This window comes from Ctenocephalides felis, unplaced genomic scaffold (assembly GCF_003426905.1).
Source record: "Ctenocephalides felis isolate EL2017-DRISC unplaced genomic scaffold, ASM342690v1 CF-g0.4_SCAFFOLD_02618, whole genome shotgun sequence".
Taxonomy (NCBI): Eukaryota; Metazoa; Arthropoda; class Insecta; order Siphonaptera; family Pulicidae; genus Ctenocephalides; species Ctenocephalides felis.
In genome coordinates this window covers 48662-69559 of record NW_020538772.1, presented here as the reverse complement: position 1 = coordinate 69559, position 20898 = coordinate 48662, and the positions used below count along the sequence as shown (strand labels likewise).

The window sequence follows — 20898 nt, the reverse complement described above, 5'->3', positions numbered from 1 at the left end:
AATTGATTTTATTTATTAATTAATTATTGTGCTTATAATTATGATTATATTTTTAACTTCCCGAAGGAGAAGTTTATGTTTTTCATCAAAAACCCGATTCGCTAATTTTATGTTTTCTCGACGTTTCAAGCCATTCTGAATCGAATGAGACCAAATTTGGAAAAAGTATGTGTGTGTGTGTGTGTGTGTGTGTGTGTGTGTGTGTGTGTATGTGAACAGATTTTTTGTCGTAAATCGACGTTTTCTCGAAAACGGCTGGGTCGATTTCAAAAATTTAAAAGCCATTCGATGTATCTTGACGAGAACTATTGTTTGTCAGTTTTTGTGCGACGATCGGCCAAGCCGTTTCTTTATAAATGGCAGAAAAGTGAAAAATTTTTTGTCTACGTTTTAGCCCGCAATTCTGAATCGATTTTGAAAATTCAAAAACCGTTCGAAAGATATTGGTTGGGAATCGTGCTGATTAGTTTTTGGTAGAGATCGGCCGGGCCGTTTTCTTGTAATAAAGTTTTTAAAAAAAAAATTTCGACGATTTTTATGATTATTTTTTTGACGATAGATACCATAGTCTTCTAGATCATACTAAAATATTACGGCCCTACGACAACTGGTTCAGCTTTAAAAATTCGTCAAAGTTTGCAAAAATCAGTATGGTCTTTTTGGCATTTGTCAAAATTAGACTTTTGATCGACGTTTTCTCAAAAACGCCTAAACCGATTTTAGAAATTTAAAAGCCATTTGATGTATTTCGGTGAGGACTATCGTTTGTCAGTTTTGTGCAACGATCTGCCAAGCCGTTTCTTTGTAATTTGAAAAAAACTTTTCGTCCACATTTAAGCTCATCCTACCGAACGATTTTAAAAAATCAAAAACTGTTTGAAAGATATTAGTTGGGAATGATACTGATTAATTTAGGTGAAAATCTACCGAGCCGTTTTCTTGTAATTAACTGTTGAAAAAAAGTGTTAAATTTTCGTCGACATTTAAGCTCATCCTACCGAACCGATTTTAAAATATCAAAAACTGTTCGAAAGATATTAGTTGGGAATGGTACTGATTAATTTTAGGTGAAAATCTACCGAGCCGTTTTCTTGTAATTAACTGTTGAAAAAAGTGTTAAATTTTCGTCGACATTTAAGCTCATCCTACCGAACCGATTTTAAAATATCAAAAACTGTTCGAAAGATATTAGTTGGGAATGATACTGATTAATTTTAGGTGAAAATCTACCGAGCCGTTTTCTTGTAATTAACTGTTGAAAAAAAGTGTTAAATTTTCGTCGACATTTAAGCTCATCCTACCGAACCGATTTTAAAATATCAAAAACTGTTCGAAGATATTAGTTGGGAATGATACTGATTAATTTTAGGTGAAAATCTACCGAGCCGTTTTCTTGTAATTAACTGTTGAAAAAAAGTGTTAAATTTTCGTCGACATTTAAGCTCATCCTACCGAACCGATTTTAAAATATCGAAAACTGTTCGAAAGATATTAGTTGGGAATGATACTGATTAATTTTAGGTGAAAATCCACCGAGCCGTTTTCTTGTAATTAACTGTTGAAAAAAAGTGTTAAATTTTCGTCGACATTTAAGCTCATCCTACCGAACCGATTTTAAAATATCAAAAACTGTTCGAAAGATATTAGTTGGGAATGGTACTGATTAATTTTAGGTGAAAATCTACCGAGCCGTTTTCTTGTAATTAACTGTTGAAAAAAAAATTTAAGCCGATTTTCATGGAAATTTTTTTGGCGATATACATCATGGTCTTATAGAACTTACTGTAATATTACGGCCTAACGACAAGTAGTTTAATTTTAAAAATTCGTCAAAGTTTGCTAAAATTATTATCGTTTTTTTTAAAGTAGGATTAATGAAGTATATTATTTACCCATTTTTTTGATTAAGTCGATTATTTACACATTTCGGGAAGTTCATGTAACTTGCCTCAAGGCTAAATACCAAACCAACTAGTTAAATATTGATTGATGTATTCTTTTAATTGCAATTTATTCGTACATCGTACATATTTTTATTTATTATTTCTAACTGAATGTTAATTAATTGAACAAGTCACATGCAATATCGAACGTATATACATGTAATATTCTGTAAATTTGTAGGTGCAAAATTTACTAGTTTTAAATGAAAGTTAGACTTCTATCAAAAGAAATAGTTATTTGATATGTTGAAAAATGTAAACCAAGTTCAATCGTTATAAAACCAAATTCATATAATATTTCTTTAGTCAAATTTCAAACAGAAATATGATAAAGAATAAAGCAAAATAAAACAATTACTTCAAGAATTTCTATTTTTAGTATTTGATAAAATAAAAAATTAAAAAAAATCAAATGTAATTATTTAATAAAATATTTAACAATTTAGCGTTAAAATTTTATTTTTCAATTACTATAAGAAATTAGCTGTATTGAAATGCTTTTTATTCATAATGCAATAATAAAACTATAATTAAATATTTTACAACTACAAAGTTTACTTGTTTTTAGCAAAATTTGAAAGTAGAAAATAAATAACTTAAGTTTACTTATAAAATTAATAAAGTCTTGTGTGGTTGAATAATAGTTAGAAATATATGATTATAAATGATTAAAATTAATAATATTCGTTAAAGAAAAATAAAGTTAGAAAATATTATACGTTCGATATATTGCAATGTATATTTTTAAATGGAAATAAATTGGATTGCATCAATCATTAAATTTTTTCAAGTTATTATTATGAATAATTATGGTTTTCCCTTTTACATTTAGTTTTGAATTTACCCCTTCTTGTTCTATAACCTCATAAGGACCTTTGTAAATGGGCATTAATTTTTTGCATTTGCCTTTATACGGTGTGTTGTCTTTCATTAGAACTAAGTCTCCAACTCTGAAATTTGATTCTTTAATGTATGAATCATAACGCTCTTTAGATTTTTCTTTAGTTTTAATAAGATTCTCGCGCGCTATCGCGGTTACCTGCTGCAATTTAGTTTTTATTTCATTAGCAAATTGTCGTATGTATTCTGGATCTTGGGTTCTCTATTTATGAACGTTGGCAAATCAATTTTTCTCCCGTATACTAATTCGAAAGGTGAAAATTTTGTAGAACAATGTGGAGTGGTATTATGAACGAAAACGGCGTAATTAATCCATGTGTCCCACGTTTTTTCATCTTTCCTTATGTACGACCGGACATAGTTTAAGAACATGTGGTGACATTTCTCCAGAGACGCATTTGATTCCGGATGATATACTGATATGTCAATCTTTTCTATCTTTAAAAGTTTACAGGTTTCTCTAAATACGGAGCTCATGAAATTGGTTCCTCTATCTGTTAAGACAGCTTCAGGTATGCCAAATCTCAAGATTATCTCGTTCACCAATGCTGCAGCTATAGTTTTAGCCTCCTGATTTGGTATAGGAATGGCTCCTGCAAACTTTGTTAAATCATCAATAAATGTCAGCATATATTTGTTATTATTGTTTGAAACGGGGTATGGGCCACAAATGTCTAGGCTTATTTTCTCAAAAGCATATGTAGCAGTTGTAGTTATGAGCATCGGTTCTCGTGTATTTTTCGATGCTTTACTTGTTTGACATTTCTCACATCTATTTATGTATGTTTCTATGTCGTTCTTCATATTGGGCCATAGATAAAACTCTCTGATTTTATTGTAAGTTTTAGCTATGCCCATGTGGCCTCCCGCTGCTGGATTGTCATGAAATTTTTCCAAAATATTATTAATTTCTTCATTATTCAAATTGGTTTTTATAACATCATTATAGAATTTTATTTTAATGTTAGTGTCCTTGAACATAAATCTTAGTATTATCAGTATTTCTTCAGCCTTCAAATGTTTATATTCGCCTTGCTTAATAGGATTAGCAACATGCAATTCTCCTATTCCCTTGGATTCAGCTAGACCTTTTAAAGAGTCTATGCATTGGAATAAATCTTTCAATTTGGCCGTTTCATTCTCATTGTGTGTTATCAAATAAATATATTTGTATCCATTTTCGATGGTTTGTATTGTTGAGTGATATTCAGCGTTTCTCGTGAAATCTGATTTACGTTTTGGGGTAAATACAACCTTGGGTATTGATTTGATTCCGCTGTTTATATTGTCTCCGGTTTCCGTGACATTCTTGTTAATAATCCTGCTGTTGTTTTTCAATTGAATAAATTTATCATATCCATTTCTTAATAGAAACACAAGTTTTTCTTCAATATTTCCATTGTTGCCATTACTGTTGTCGTCGTGTACTCCATATCGTGATAAGCAATCCGCCACAAGATTAGATTTTCCCGGTTTGAACTTTATATCGAATTCGTATTCATCCATGGCTAATTTCCACCTGATATGTTTTGCTGTGGGTTCTTTACAATTATACAATAAAACAAATTGAACATTAATAAAACTCAAACGTGGTACTCTCAAGGCCTATGTATTTCATATAATAAATTATTGCGTTTAGAAATAGAATCCAAACATAATAGTAATTTTAGTTTTATGATTTATTTTTTGAAATATAGAGAAATTTTCAACGATTTATGTGAACTAGCAAAAATTAAGTACAATGATAATATTATTTTCACTTCTCATAATAAACAAAAAGCGATGTGGTCACTCATAAAATCGGAAGTTAACTTTAAAGCAAATTCTACTAATATTGAATGCCTTAATATTAATAATATAAAAAATTATGATCAGCTATCAATTGCCAACGCATTTAATAATTTTTTTGTTAATGAAGCTTTTAATTTGACTTCAAATATAACTATTGATCCGGTCATGTCAAATGCAATCTTTTCTAAAATAAAAACTAATTCAAATTCCTTTTATCTATATCCTATATCCTCCGAGGAATTGTCGCATGCAATTATTTCTCTTAATAATTCTTATTCCTCAGGACCAGATGAAATTTCATCTGACATTTTAAAACAATTTTTCCCATTATTTATTGATAAACTTCTCATATGTTTTAATAACGCTATCGATAAAGGCACCTATCCAAATCATCTTAAACATTCAAAAGTTAAGCCTCTCTATAAGAAAGGGGCCACTGATTTAATTAATAATTACAGACCAATTTCATTATTAAATACTTTTGATAAAATTTTTGAAAAAATCTTACATAGTCGCCTTAATAATTTTTTAACAAAAAACGGTATTCTGTTTAAAAATCAGTTTGGATTTCGACAAAAATGCTCAACATCCCATTCTATATACACTTTATTACATGATATTGTTTATTCTTTTGAAGATGGTAGCTTTTGCATTACAATTTTTTGTGACTTGTCCAAAGCCTTTGATAGTATCTCCCATGATATCCTTTGTAATAAGCTTGAAAAATATGGCGTACGTGGTTTAGCTCTTGACTTATTTTCGTCTTATTTATCAAACAGGACTCAATCTGTTTACTTGAGCGATGATGATGGTTCGGTAATAATATCAGACAAATTAAATATCAAACTCGGTGTCCCTCAAGGTTCAATACTTGGACCTTTATTATTTCTTATATATATAAATGATCTTCCAAATTGTTCAGATCTTTGTAAATTTATTCTTTTTGCTGATGACACTAGTATTATTGTTCAGGGAAATTCTTTGGAAGAAATAAGTAATAAATTAAATTTAGTAATGACTTCAATTTCAAATTGGTTTAAATCCAGTAATCTATTACTCAATAATGATAAAACCCAGATAATGTCATTTCGTACCGTTAATAAAATTAATAATGAGATAAGCTCACTGAACGTAAATGATACAATTTTCAAATTTTCTTCTATCTCGAAGTTTTTAGGCATTCAATTGCATAAAAACTTAAATTGGGACTATCACATTGATTCTATACTAACACCCAATTTAACGAAAACGTGTTTTATGTTAAGAGTTCTTAAATCTAAGGTTAGTTTAAATTGTCTTCTCTCAATTTACTATTCCAATTTTTACTCACACATCGCATATGGTATCCAGTTTTGGGGGTTCTCTCCATCTCTTAACCGCATTTTCAAACTTCAAAAAAGAGCTCTGAGAATAATTTTTTCTATTAGTTCTTTATCTTCTTGTAAAAACATTTTTCGTGAACATAGTATCCTTACCGTTCCCAGTATATTTTTGCTCATTACTTTATCGTTTATAAAAAATAATCCCGAACGTTTCAATTTGTCTTCAATGTCAAATTCTCATTATAAGACAAGAAACTTAACTATTAAAGCACCAGTATTTAAACTTGCAACGTCTTTTAACTCAATTGACGGATTTGGAATTCAACTTTTTAACTTACTACCACTTCACATACGAAAACTAAATAATCATAAATTCCACAATACTATAGTAAAATTCTTAAAAGCTCAATATTTCTATGATATTTCAGAATTTGTTAATTTTGATATTAAACAATACTTTGCTAGCCAATGATAATTTAGTAATCATCTGCCTCTCATTCATGTCATCTTTTCCGTAAATTTTATTATTTAATAAATCTTACTAACCCTTTCTATATAAATTATCTTTTATTCAAATTAATTTATTAGTATATTTCTTTTTGATACTGCGCTTCTTCCTTTTTGCAGATCCACATTAGAATTTGACGCACGTTGACGGACAGGATTGATTCAAGTCTATTTTCTATCATCAGCTGTCGACATTGCATTTATTATTCCTGATCTTCTAACGGTGCCCAAAACGAAAATATTAATTTGTGCATCATATTCTGAAAACATGCATTGATTATCTAAAATGTTACAGTTGGTCTCAACTAAACATATCTAATTTTTCTTTTCATTCCAGACTTGGGATGAACTCGGATCGCGTCACTTGCGGTTTCATGATCTCCGATATATATATATATATATTTAATTTCTTGTTTTGTTTTTTTTCATATTTTAGCTTAAATACGCGGTACCCATGTTCAAAGTCACTCAGAAGTTGAGTGGTAATGTTCATGATTATGTAACGTACAATAAGGCGTTTAGAGGTGAAATTTCTTTATATCTGAGACTTTTCACCAAACTATAAACTATAAACTATAAACTATAAACTACAGATAGGTCAGCGGCTGATGGTCTGTGTATATAATGAATTTGTGACCATAAAGGTATGGTCGGAACTGCCGGACTCCCCAAATTATAGCTAATAACTCTTTATCGATGATGGCGTAGTTTTTTTCATGTTTATTGAGTTGTCTGGACGCAAACGCCACCGGAGCCTCTCCTGCCGCTCCTTCCTGTGCCAGAACTGCTCCTATCGCCTCTCCACTAGCGTCTGTGGTTAGTATGAATGTTTTGTCGAATTCAGGATACTGCAGTACCGGTGCATTAGATATGGCATTTTTTAATTCCTGGAATGCTATTTCTTCTTTTGGACCCCAATTCCACGCTTTATCTTTTCTCAACAATACGTTTAATGGATTTGCTATCTTCGCAAAATTTCTTATAAATTTGCGATAGTACCCGACTAGGCCTAGGAACATTTTGATTTCTTTCGGGTTTTTCGGTGCTGGGAAATTTTGTACTGCTTCCACCTTGCTTGGATCGGGGGTAACACCCCTTTCGGAAATTATGTGGCCCAAATATGTCAATTCGCGTCTCAAAAATTCGCATTTGATCGGCTGAAGTTTTAAGTTGTGGTTGCGAAGCTGCTCGAAAACAGCGCGCAACCGGGTGTTGTGTTCATGGAGAGTCTTACCGTAAACGATAATGTCGTCCATGTACACTAAACCCTTAAAACCTTCAACTCCAGCCAAAACCAAATTCGTCAATCTTTGTAGAGTACTCGGGGCATTTTTAAGCCCAAACGGCATTCTCTTATATTGGAATTTTTTGCCACAAGCTGAAAAAGCAGTTTTCGCTCGATCTTTCTCATCCAGCTCAACCTGGTGGAACCCGCTGGCCAAATCCAGTGTAGAAAAGAAGCTCGATTGTCCCAGTTGATCTAAGATCTCGGTTATATTTGGCAACGGATATGTATCGCTGATTGTGTTTTCATTCAGTTTTCTGAAATCAACACAAACGCGCCACCTCCTGTTCCCGTCTATATCCTGTTTCTTAGGAACAACTAGAAGAGGAAAGTTCCAAGGACTGTCGGATGTTTCTATAATGTCGTTCTGTAGCATGTCATCTACCTGTTTCTGAATTTCCGCCTGCTGAGCATGGGGGAGCCTGTATTGTTTTAAATAAATCGGTTTTTCTGAAGTAGTGGTGATAGAGTGTTTAATTGAATTGGAAAATGTTAATTTGTCACTACTTAAATAAAACAAATCATAGAAGTCTTCGCAAATATTTAAAATTGAATCTTTTTCTTCTGAATTCATATGATCGGTGCGGATACTATCTTTAACTGCTTTAATACGATCATAATTACAATTTACTGTATCATTATTTAGCTTAAGTATTTGATAATCTTCAAGTTTATGTAAATTCGGAAATATAAAATTCTTATCAATATTTACTTCATGATCATTTGTATTCAAGATTTTTACAAAAATTTTATTATCAAGGGATTTCAGAATAGAATTTGCAATATAAACACCCTCCGAGATCTCAGCAGACTCGCAGAATAGATCACCTACTTGATCTGTTGTGAATGAAAGTACCATTTCAGTTCTGGGAGGAATTGCATGTGCTGTATTAAAGTCATCTATTGATTTATTATGAGAGATTCCAGCTGAATTATCGGTCGTGGATAAATTATCCCTACGACAATTGATTTGGGTTTCTACTACCCTATTTTCTTTTATATGATTTACAGAAGCCCCTAGATCCACTATATCGCTAGGTTTGCGGCAATCTGAATCTTTTGAACTATTAACAGGCGTTTTTGCCTGAGATGTGGCATTTATTGCCAATTTAATATTCTCCAGACTTTTTGTCTTTGGAGAGGCTTTTAAAGCCTTGTTACAATTTTTATTATCAAGAATCACAAAAGCGTCTCTACTCCTATTAGGATTTTCTGAAAAGTCACTTATTCTTTCAAAACTATCTTTTGTGCCTTGTGTATTAGTATTATTAGCTGGCTCTGACGACTTAATTGTTCCCTTATCTAAATCTGTAAAAAACTTTTCCGATTTACATTTTTGTTTATTAGTGCATCGACTTCTCCGTTTGTTTACTATGCGCTCAACCGCGCACGTTGTCGACGGCGATGTTATGTCGTCGCCGACAAGTTGCGGAGTTTTCTCAGAGTCAGCAGAATGATGCGCCATGTCGGTGTTTGTTGTATCGCCTACTGGAACACTAACCAGTCTGTCGTTGACCATCAACGCGAACGTATTAGTGCAAAAATCCAATCGGGCCTTGTACTTCAAAAGAAAACCCAATCCCATTATTCCGTCCGCGTAAATATCAACGTTATCAGGAATGACGGTGAATTTGTGCTCCAAGTTAACATTACCGAGTTGGAAACTCAATAATGTCGAACCTAGTGTGTGCACGTGTTCACCTGTAATGCCCTTTAAGCGTGATACTTCCGCAGTTTTAGTACAATGGGGTAAGAGATTATTATTTTTCAATATAGACACATCACTTGCTGAATCTATGATGAGTCGGCATTGTCTGTTTCCTATTTTAATATTGACCAAGTTACTATGAATTGTTCTATGGTGCGATACGTTATATACCCTATTTGCGCAGGTGTATTCTTGGTCGTCTATACCCCTGGCGTATAATAGTTTTTTGGCTTCGAATCGCTCGGCACATGGTCTGTTGATGAAGCGCCCGAAGTGGAAGGTCGGTTCGCTGGGTTGCTAGAATGGTGCTCGCTCTGCCTATTGTTTGGAGGTTCCCGGGCTGGACGATCCACCTCAAATATGGTTCTGCGCCTACAGTTGGATAGATTGTGTCCTGGAATTCTGCACCTTTTGCAGAACAAATTTGTAGTTCTTCTTGGACTACTACAGGTAAGCCCGTTTTTATCTTCTTTTCTTGTCGTCTCGTCCGCTCCAGATTCCTCTCTTCTTGGATAGCCATCGATATTGCCTCCTGCAAGTCATTGTGCCTAGCGGCTCTAACCGGCAACCTAATTTCCGGTATAAGCCCGTTTATGAAAACTGTCAAAGCCAGTTCATTATGCGCTGTTTCTAGTATGGTCGCCTTGGCACTATCTAGCATTATGCCCTGGTCATACATTAGCCCAAGAAGTCTCTCTATTTTACCGGAAAAGGTCCTAACATTCTCCCCGGGATGCTGCTTTAGATTTGTCAACTCCAGTTGCAGCTCTGCCATAGATCGTTTTTCGCTGAATCTATTTAGGAGAAGACTTTTGAGTTCTTCCCAGCCCACATCACCAGATCGCCTTATGTATTGAAAGGCAGCCCCTTCTAACTTATTAAGAGTTAACCTATGAAGATCCAAACGAGTGGCTGCGTTAAGGCCCTGTCTGCAATTTTCGACAGTATATATAAACCTATTTAGTTCCGACGGTTTACCGTCGAACTTTGGAATTTGTAAATAAGCTAAATTAATTGCTTCAGAATTAACCTTAGTATCATTATCAGTTAATGTGAAACTAGCTGTAAGTGGAATTCTGTCTTAAGGCAATTAAGGCATCGTGCCTTAAGGCAAATTGCTGGAACTTCCCGTACCAAATTTTTTTTTTAAAAACGATTAAGATTTTTGAAAAAATTTTACTTCGAAAAAATAAGATTTTTGAGAAACTATATATTGGACAAAAAATTACTTTTTTTTGAAAAAAAAATTTTTTTTAGAAATTTTTTTTTTTTGAAAAAAACAAAGTTTTATTTTATTTTGACATATTTTACGGAACCCATAGGAATGTAAAACAAATTTATACTTATTGTTAAAATCTCTATAAAATATCTGATAATTTGATGTGCATATGTCTAATGATCATTTTTGACCGCCAAATGGCATTTTTTTTTACTTTTTTCATCAGATCTCCGAAACCGTTAGACCTGCCTTCATGAAAATTTTATCGATTATTCATCTTGTCAATACAAGTGAAATGTTTTTTGAATTATTCAAATCGGATGCTCCGTTCTCTTAAAAACTGAGTTACCGTTTTCGGCACTTTTTGCCCCGTATCTTTGGAACGGCTAGACCTGCCTTCGCCAAAAACTAATCAGCACGTCTCCTTATTAATACGAATCGAATGTTTTTTGAATTATTCAAATCGGTTTATCCGTGTTCCCGAAATCGTCGACGAAAATTTATATCCGCACATACATACACACACGCACATACATACATACATACACACACACACACACACACACACACACACAATTTTCTCACGTCAGAAATTAGTTATTTTGTCGTACAAAATTTATAATTAGTTCCATCAGTTTTAATAAGTTACTAATAATTTAGTGAGCTGAGTGATCCTCGCCTCTGGGTGCAGGTAGAATTTTTGTTAAAATGATCCCCATTAGTGGGGACATAGTGTCAAACAATGCTGGTGATGTAATCAATAAATCACACAATAATTTGAACACAACGCTATGTTCAGGTATATCAGATATAGCCCGAAACCCGCTGACCGGCTCATGCGACGGTATGACTAGTAAAGTAGAACCAGTGGCTGAACTGTCACATATAATTCCGGAAAATGTCATTTTACAACGGAATGAGTCATTGAAGTGCCTTGAGAATCTGATAAATGAACTGCATATGATTGTCAAATCAAAGTCAAACATACATAAAGAGGTGAAAATAAAAACAGGCAACATAGCGGCCGTAATTAAAAGATTTATTGATTTAGACAACCAATTGTTAGAGGAAAAAGGCCGAACCACGGATGATACGGAAGTTATGATAAATGAAGTGCAATGTTGTGAGACAGCCCCTATAGAAAAAAGTGTACGGCAGGACACAAGCAAAGCCACAAGAAACCGAAACTCACAACATATAAGCAATAATCAGGTTAATGAGAAAAATGGTTTGCCAAGACGTCAGACGATCATAGAAATATGTAATGAAGAAAAAATCGAGGTAAATGACTGGCATAAAGTTCAGCCGAGAAAACAGAAAAAACAGGAAGCAAGGGTACATCTGTCAGAACAGGACTCTAACCATAAAATGATAAAAAATCATAGAATTTTTCCAAAACCAAATGCCTTATTAATCCGGCCGACCGAAAAAGTTAATTATTCCGAAATATTACGTCGCATCAAACATGATGTCCCTGATGACAAGGTAAATACGACAGTAGAGAAAATAAACAAAACCAGAAATGGAGACTTGTTGATAACTATTTCTAAGAAAAGTGAGGACAAAGGCCAAGGACTGCAACAGATTATCGCAGGTGTGTTAAAGGATGAGGCCGAAGTTATTTATAAGGGGCACCAAGAAACTATAGAAATAAGGGATATTGATGATGAAACCTCAAAAATTGATATCCAGATAGCACTACAAAAAGCAACCGGGGGAGCCTGCAACACACCAGCAGAAGAAATTAGGCTTCGTAAGGCATATAGAGGTACCCAGATTGCTACTGTAGCTCTTCCAGCGGCAGTTGTACACGATCTGCTCAAAGCAAGTAGCAAAATACGAATTGGATGGGTCAACTGTCAAATTAAAATCATCAAGAAACCAATTCGATGTTTTAAATGCTGGCTATTCGGACATTATGGATCACAGTGCAAGAGCGAAGTGAATCGGACCAATCTATGCTTTAGATGTGGACAAGATGGTCACAAAATAGCCAACTGTATAAATGCAGCAAAATGTGCACTATGCGCTGAAAATGGAAACTCTGAAAATGTAGCACATCATGCCGGCACTCACAGATGTCCTCTATATAGGGAGGCCATAGAGAAAATAATGAACGCAAAAGCATGAAGATAATACAGCTAAACATGAATCATTGTGAGGCTGCACACGACTTGCTTATGCAGACGGTAAGAGATATAAAAATTGATGTTGCCCTCTTATCAGAACCTTACAAACATCTAACTGATTGGCCATGGGAAACGGACAGTACCACCAAAGCCGTTATTTGGTCCTGTGGCAAGTTTTGTTTCCAAAATGTTGTTAACAATAGCAACGCAGGATTTGTCGCAGCATCATTAGATGGCATACATTTATACAGCTGTTACGCTCCACCTAGTCTTTCTTTGCCAGATTTTGTCGATTTTTTAGATCGTCTTGTGGAGGATGCAAAACGACACCACCCCGTAGCGATAGCCGGTGACTTTAACGCATGGGCGGTAGACTGGGGAAGTAGGAAGACTAATGCAAGAGGTAAAGCACTTTTGGAGGCCTTCAATGCACTTGACGTGGTTTTACTTAATAGTGGTGATAAACCAACCTTTGAAAAGGGCAGTGCAAGCTCAATAATAGACCTTACTTTTGTTAGCAATAGCCTCGTCAGAGGAATTTGCAATTGGGAGGTATTAGATATCTACACTGCTAGTGACCACAATGCAATCATCTGGGAAATATCAACAGATAGAAACATTAGAAGACATGCGAAAATATCTAAAGCCATTGGGTGGAAAATAAAATCTTTTGATGAAAGCGCCATGAGAGTTGCCTTAAATTGCAAACCTATAATTTCAGAACACGCAGATGAGCATACTAGAGAGCTGATGGAGAGAATAACCGAAGCCTGTGATATCAGTATGACTCGTAAACATGGCATAAATCAAAGACAATCTGTGCACTGGTGGACTGAAGAAATCAGCTCTCTTCGTAAAGAGTGCCTAAAGAAAAGAAGGATCTCTCAGCGTGGATTTAGTCTCAGTAATTCTGCACAACTGGTAGTGGAATATAAACAAGCACGTAGACAACTAAATAAAGCTATCAAAGATAGTAAAGTTAGGTGCTGGAAAGAACTTTTGGATGAAGTCGAGGAAAATCCATGGGGAAGACCTTATAAGACTGTAATGTCTCGCCTCAAAAGCCAGCCAATACCTTCACCAACTTGCCCACGACTATTGAATAAAATAGTAACTACTTTGTTTCCACGACAACCTAATTTGAACTACCAGGTAACACATGTAGAACAGAATAATATTCCACTTATAACACTGCAAGAACTGATGGAAGCTTGTCATCGCGTTGGTAATAGCAAGGCACCGGGATTAGATGGAATTCCTAATATTGCCTTGAAAACATCAATTATGACATCTCCGACAATGTTTCTTAATGCATATAATACATGCCTGAAAGAAGGGGTTTTTCCACGAAAATGGAAACAGCAAAGACTAGTGCTTATTCCCAAAGGAAAAAAACCACCAGATGAACCATCATCCTATCGTCCAATATGCATGCTGGATACAGCGGGTAAAATTTTTGAAAGAATAATTCACCAAAGAATAGATGCAGTAGTTGATCCAATCCTAGCAGACAATCAGTATGGTTTTCGCAAAGGGCGATCAACTATCGATGCTATAAACTTGGTAGTTAATACCGCCAAGGAGGCAATTGCTGGAACCAGATGGAAGGGGGGTTCCAAAAAGTACTGCCTTGTAGCTACATTGGATATAAAAAATGCTTTTAATTCTGCAAACTGGGATTGCATTATGAATGCACTCCGTGACAAGAACGTGCCAGCATACCTATGCAATATAGTCGCAAGCTACTTTACAGACAGAATTCTAATGTACCATTCACGCGATGGTACAGAAGAATATAATATAACAGGAGGTGTGCCGCAGGGCTCTGTTCTAGGCCCTTTGCTGTGGAATATTATGTATGATGGCCTTTTGAGACTAGAGTTTCCAGAATGTGTGAAACTAGTAGCATATGCAGACGATGTTGCCATAGTGGTTGTCTCCAAACAAATTGATGACATCGTAAGCCTATTCGATATTACATTCAGAAAAATTAATCGGTGGATGGGAACAATGAATCTCCAATTAGCACAACAAAAAAGTGAAGCTGTTCTTATCACTAGTAGGAAAAGAATTGAGACCATCAAGCTAAAGATAGGAAATCTTGAGATCACGTCAAAACCTCACATCTGTTACCTTGGCGTAATGCTTGATGCTCGTTTGAATTTCAATCAACAGGTGGAACACGTTAGTGCTAAGGCGTCAATAGTTAGGACGAAACTTGCTCGACTGATGCCTAATATTGGAGGTCCTAAACAAACCAGAAGGATATTACTATCGTCAGTTATTACTTCAGTGCTGACATATGGTATCTCCATATGGGGTGATGCTCTTAAATCTCAAAAATCGAGGAGAATGGCAGGGCCCTTATACCGTCTCAGTGCTATAAGAATTGCTTGCGCATTTCGCACAATATCGGCGGAAGCAGTGTGCGTCATTTCAGGAACTGTGCCTCTCTTAGTCTTAGCAGAGGAAAGACGGACAATTTACCATAGAAGACATCAACAACTGTGTACTGAAAAGTTAAGATTAGAAGAACGGCAGAACAGCATTGACCGATGGCAGCGACTGTGGGATGTCGCTGTAAAGGGCAGATGGACGCATCGTCTCATTCCTAACATCAAAGTCTGGCTAAGTCGCAAGCACGGCGAAGTAAACTATTATACTACGCAAATGCTACGGGGCATGGCTGTTTTCGAGCCTACCTACACCGATTCAAGCACGATAGCTCGCCGGATTGCCCATATTGTTTGGGCGAAATCGAAGATGCTGAGCACGTGTTCTTCGTGTGCCCGCGATTTGGTGCTCTACGGGATGATGTGGAGGAGACATTGAGACGCACAATTACCCCAGGTAATGTTGTTGAAGTGATGCTGACAAGTGAAGCTGCTTGGAACGCCATAGACAGATTTGCGAGAGACGTTTTAATGGACCTGCGTTCTATAGAGAGAGAAAGGGCGAATGGGACTTCGCCCATTTAAAAGATAAGTAAAATGTTTATGATTTATAACATTGTTTATAACAAGTTAAGAATTGTAACATTCTAGATCCTCCCCCCACGAAGTAATGCCTAGCGGCGGTTTCCGTGGGGACCAGAGGCAGGGGCAAAGCGGAGGTTTTAGTCGGTATTATACCAGGGCGGTATCGAGTCCGACATACCCAGACAGAAGACCGGTCTGGGATGCATAAAAGCATTTCCTTCGCTATACAAAAAAAAAAAAAAAAAAAAAACACACACACACACATACATCCATTTTTTCTAAGGTATGCCAAAATGTTCAGAAACCTCTGAAACGTAAAGATATATAAAAATTTTCATTTTCGATTTTTTTGCGATTACTATAACTTACCCTACGGGAAGTTAATTATCTATCCTTTCGGCAAATGTTGATGTTCTCCTGGGTGAGCTGGTTGCCATATTTTCGGGGGATAAAAAGTTCTTGTCCGATGTAAAAGATGTAATAAAAGATCACTTACTTGGGGAGAGTAGTCTCGTCTGCGTAGTTTATCTCGGTAATGCTGCCACCTTTGGTGCCTTTAGTTCCTCGTGCTAGTCCTGGTCTTGCTGCTTGCTGGATACTCCGTTTTAGTTTAATTACTCTGCAGCCTCTGGTTGCGAAGAAAACCGGATCCAGATTTCACCAAGCACAATTCACAAAACTAACACTTCACTACAAGGAAATCCACCGCTTGACACCATGAAATGATATAATGTGGTTGGTGGTTGGGTTTAGGTATGGGTTGGGGGTCCTTTTGTTGTAAGATCCACAGTCCGGGATATTGGTTACTGTAGTAGCTTCTTTATGCGATATGGTAATAATGTCCGTCCAACCTTTCCTGATGCCTTGGGTCGAGCAGTAGGAATAGTATTTGATCGACTGGTTTGATGAGAGTTCTCTTCAGATTAATGGGTCCTTTCAAGAAGGTATTCGCTGGAAGAGACAAACTTCTGGTTCCAATAAAAATCCACTTGTAATGTTTTACACTGTATTTATTTCTTTACTTCACAGACATAATCTCCACTTAGATTATTTAAGACTACTCTAGTCTACTATACAAATTTTGCTTCTATATATTGCGTTTCGGACGTGATGATTCTTAGGAACGGCGCACTTCCGCATTCATACGGAGATCTTGGACTTTGATTTACATTGAACAATGAATTCATATTTTATTAAAAGCACGTATGATTACAGAACATATATATATATATATATATATATATATATATATATCTTGATATTATTATATATATATATATATATATATATATATATATAAAGCGAGAGGTTTTTCTTCAGATGGTGAAATAATATAATAAAATTGTTTCTTGGGCATCCATCCAGTAATTAAAAAACAGTTTTAATGAAAAATGTTTTTATTTAAAGAACATACGTTTCGGGTCTTGATTTGACCCATCTTCAGTGCTACAATTAAATAATTCAGGGTTACAAATTAAAACAATATAAAAAAATACATAATTAACAGACAAAAATAAGTAAAACAATGTATATGAAAAGTATATATGAAAAACAACCATAAAATAAACAATGTAAAGAAACTCACCATACAAATAAACTTTGAAAAACAACACAAAAACACAAAATTGCACGAAAAAATAAATAAAAGTGAAATAAAAAATTGATGAAACGTCGAGTTATGAAAAATTTTTAAAAAAATTGTAAAATTAAAATGAATGATATATTTTATTATAAAAAGCTTATTCCAAACGAACATGTTGTTAGTTTGGAAGTTGTATTACGAATGTGTACGAGAGTAAAATGTGTGCGAACGTGTTTGCGGAAAATACTGGAAACTGTATCGTCATTGGTGAGAGAACGGGATAGAGAGAATTTTGGTGGTTCCATATTACGAAGATTTTCTCAACGATCATGCGCAGTAGGAACATAGTAAAAAATTTATACATGTGCAAGACATCCATAATCAAATCCCAAAAATATGTGAATGAAGAGAAAATTATTAAGAAAAAGTATAGATATTAACAGAAAAACGATAATAGTTATGGAACGATAAAAGTTACATAAAAAATTATAACATAACATATATATGTATATATAAACACAAAACAATAAATGTAATATATGTATACACATACACAAACACATATATGCATACACAATAGAATATGTAGAATACATAAAAGAAATGTTAGGATGTATTGCGCATATTGAAAAAATTATTTGAAGCATCGCGGTAAATATTGCAAAGAGAAGCCGAATCAAATCGTTTGTTAATAGAAGGTAATATTTGTATGAAAATACTCTCAGCGAACTTCCTGCGTAAAATGTTAGATTCACGATGAATAACTCTTGGATTGGTGAAATTAAAAGAATGTTTAAATTTGGAGACATGCTCAGTGATCATGGTTTTATTTTGTTTTCTGTTCAAACTATTAAGTTCGTGTTGGCGCATTCTTTTTGAGAGAAATTGTGAAGTTTCTCCAACATAACAGCTTGAACAATCATTACAATCAATGACATATACGACGTTTGAAGTGCGGGAAATAGGGGTAGGAGTTTTTAAATTAGTGTATAAGTCTGAGAGAGTGTGTCCAGTCGAACACACTAGCTTCAGACCAACAGATGAAAAAAGTTTTTTCCATGAGTGGAAAAGGCAGTCAATGTACGGTAATGAGATGAAGGAATTGAGAGATAGTGAATTTTCAGGAGGCTTCACAAGGTTTTGTGAAATGATACTATTTTGTTGTGATTGGGAGGTAAATAAGGAAGCTGTACGGAATTTATTACGAAGAAAGGGTAATCTATTATTTATTACTGAGCGTAAAAGTTGTAGTGGATAGGAATTATTTTGAAGGGTAGAATATATCAAATTAATATTTTTTTCCCAATGTGATGGATGAGAAAGAAGGATGGCATGATCTAGTAAGTTGATGATGGATGCAATCTTGGTAGATTTGGGGTGATAGGAATGGTAGTTTAAATAGCGTCCAGACCAAGTGGATTTTTGATACCAACATGTAGTGATAGAGTTGTTATTTATGAAAAGAGTAATATCTAAAAAATTAATGGAGTTGTTAAATTGAGTCTCTAAGGTAAAACTAAGGTGTGAGTCAAAATTATTAAAAGAATTTAGGAAATTGGTTATGTTATAAGTAGGAATGCAAGTTAAAATGTCGTCAACGTAACGTTTGTAAAAAAGAGGTACATATGACAAGGTATTAAGAGTAGAGTTCTCTAGGAACTGCATACAAAGTTCAGCAAGAGGGGTTCCAGTTTGAGTGCCCTTCTTGCTGAACTTTGTATGCAGTTCCTAGAGAACTCTACTCTTAATACCTTGTCATATGTACCTCTTTTTTACAAACGTTACGTTGACGACATTTTAACTTGCATTCCTACTTATAACATAACCAATTTCCTAAATTCTTTTAATAATTTTGACTCACACCTTAGTTTTACCTTAGAGACTCAATTTAACAACTCCATTAATTTTTTAGATATTACTCTTTTCATAAATAACAACTCTATCACTACATGTTGGTATCAAAAATCCACTTGGTCTGGACGCTATTTAAACTACCATTCCTATCACCCCAAATCTACCAAGATTGCATCCATCATCAACTTACTAGATCATGCCATCCTTCTTTCTCATCCATCACATTGGGAAAAAAATATTAATTTGATATATTCTACCCTTCAAAATAATTCCTATCCACTACAACTTTTACGCTCAGTAATAAATAATAGATTACCCTTTCTTCGTAATAAATTCCGTACAGCTTCCTTATTTACCTCCCAATCACAACAAAATAGTATCATTTCACAAAACCTGGTGAAGCCTCCTGAAAATTCACTATCTCTCAATTCCTTCATCTCATTACCGTACATTGACTGCCTTTTCCACTCATGGAAAAAACTTTTTTCATCTGTTGGTCTGAAGCTAGTGTGTTCGACTGGACACACTCTCTCAGACTTATACACTAATTTAAAAACTCCTACCCCTATTTCCCGCACTTCAAACGTCGTATATGTCATTGATTGTAATGATTGTTCAAGCTGTTATGTTGGAGAAACTTCACAATTTCTCTCAAAAAGAATGCGCCAACACGAACTTAATAGTTTGAACAGAAAACAAAATAAAACCATGATCACTGAGCATGTCTCCAAATTTAAACATTCTTTTAATTTCACCAATCCAAGAGTTATTCATCGTGAATCTAACATTTTACGCAGGAAGTTCGCTGAGAGTATTTTCATACAAATATTACCTTCTATTAACAAACGATTTGATTCGGCTTCTCTTTGCAATATTTACCGCGATGCTTCAAATAATTTTTTCAATATGCGCAATACATCCTAACATTTCTTTTATGTATTCTACATATTCTATTGTGTATGCATATATGTGTTTGTGTATGTGTATACATATATTACATTTATTGTTTTGTGTTTATATATACATATATATGTTATGTTATAATTTTTTATGTAACTTTTATCGTTCCATAACTATTATCGTTTTTCTGTTAATATCTATACTTTTTCTTAATAATTTTCTCTTCATTCACATATTTTTGGGATTTGATTATGGATGTCTTGCACATGTATAAATTTTTTACTATGTTCCTACTGCGCATGATCGTTGAGAAAATCTTCGTAATATGGAACCACCAAAATTCTCTCTATCCCGTTCTCTCACCAATGACGATACAGTTTCCAGTATTTTCCGCAAACACGTTCGCACACATTTTACTCTCGTACACATTCGTAATACAACTTCCAAACTAACAACATGTTCGTTTGGAATAAGCTTTTTATAATAAAATATATCATTCATTTTAATTTTACAATTTTTTTAAAAATTTTTCATAACTCGACGTTTCATCAATTTTTTATTTCACTTTTATTTATTTTTTCGTGCAATTTTGTGTTTTTGTGTTGTTTTTCAAAGTTTATTTGTATGGTGAGTTTCTTTACATTGTTTATTTTATGGTTGTTTTTCATATATACTTTTCATATACATTGTTTTACTTATTTTTGTCTGTTAATTATGTATTTTTTTATATTGTTTTAATTTGTAACCCTGAATTATTTAATTGTAGCACTGAAGATGGGT

General features: G+C 34.3%; 1 protein-coding gene across 1 annotated transcript; it reads left to right on the top strand.

The window, feature by feature from the left end:
• The first annotated feature begins 12822 nt into the window (after positions 1–12822).
• On the top strand, positions 12823–16503 carry LOC113381128. The gene is made up of 3 exons (XM_026620105.1): positions 12823–13457; positions 13617–14029; positions 16343–16503. The coding sequence occupies exons 1-3, from the start codon at positions 12823–12825 to the stop codon at positions 16501–16503; spliced, it is 1209 nt and encodes a 402-aa protein (XP_026475890.1).
• The last annotated feature ends 4395 nt before the right edge of the window (positions 16504–20898 follow it).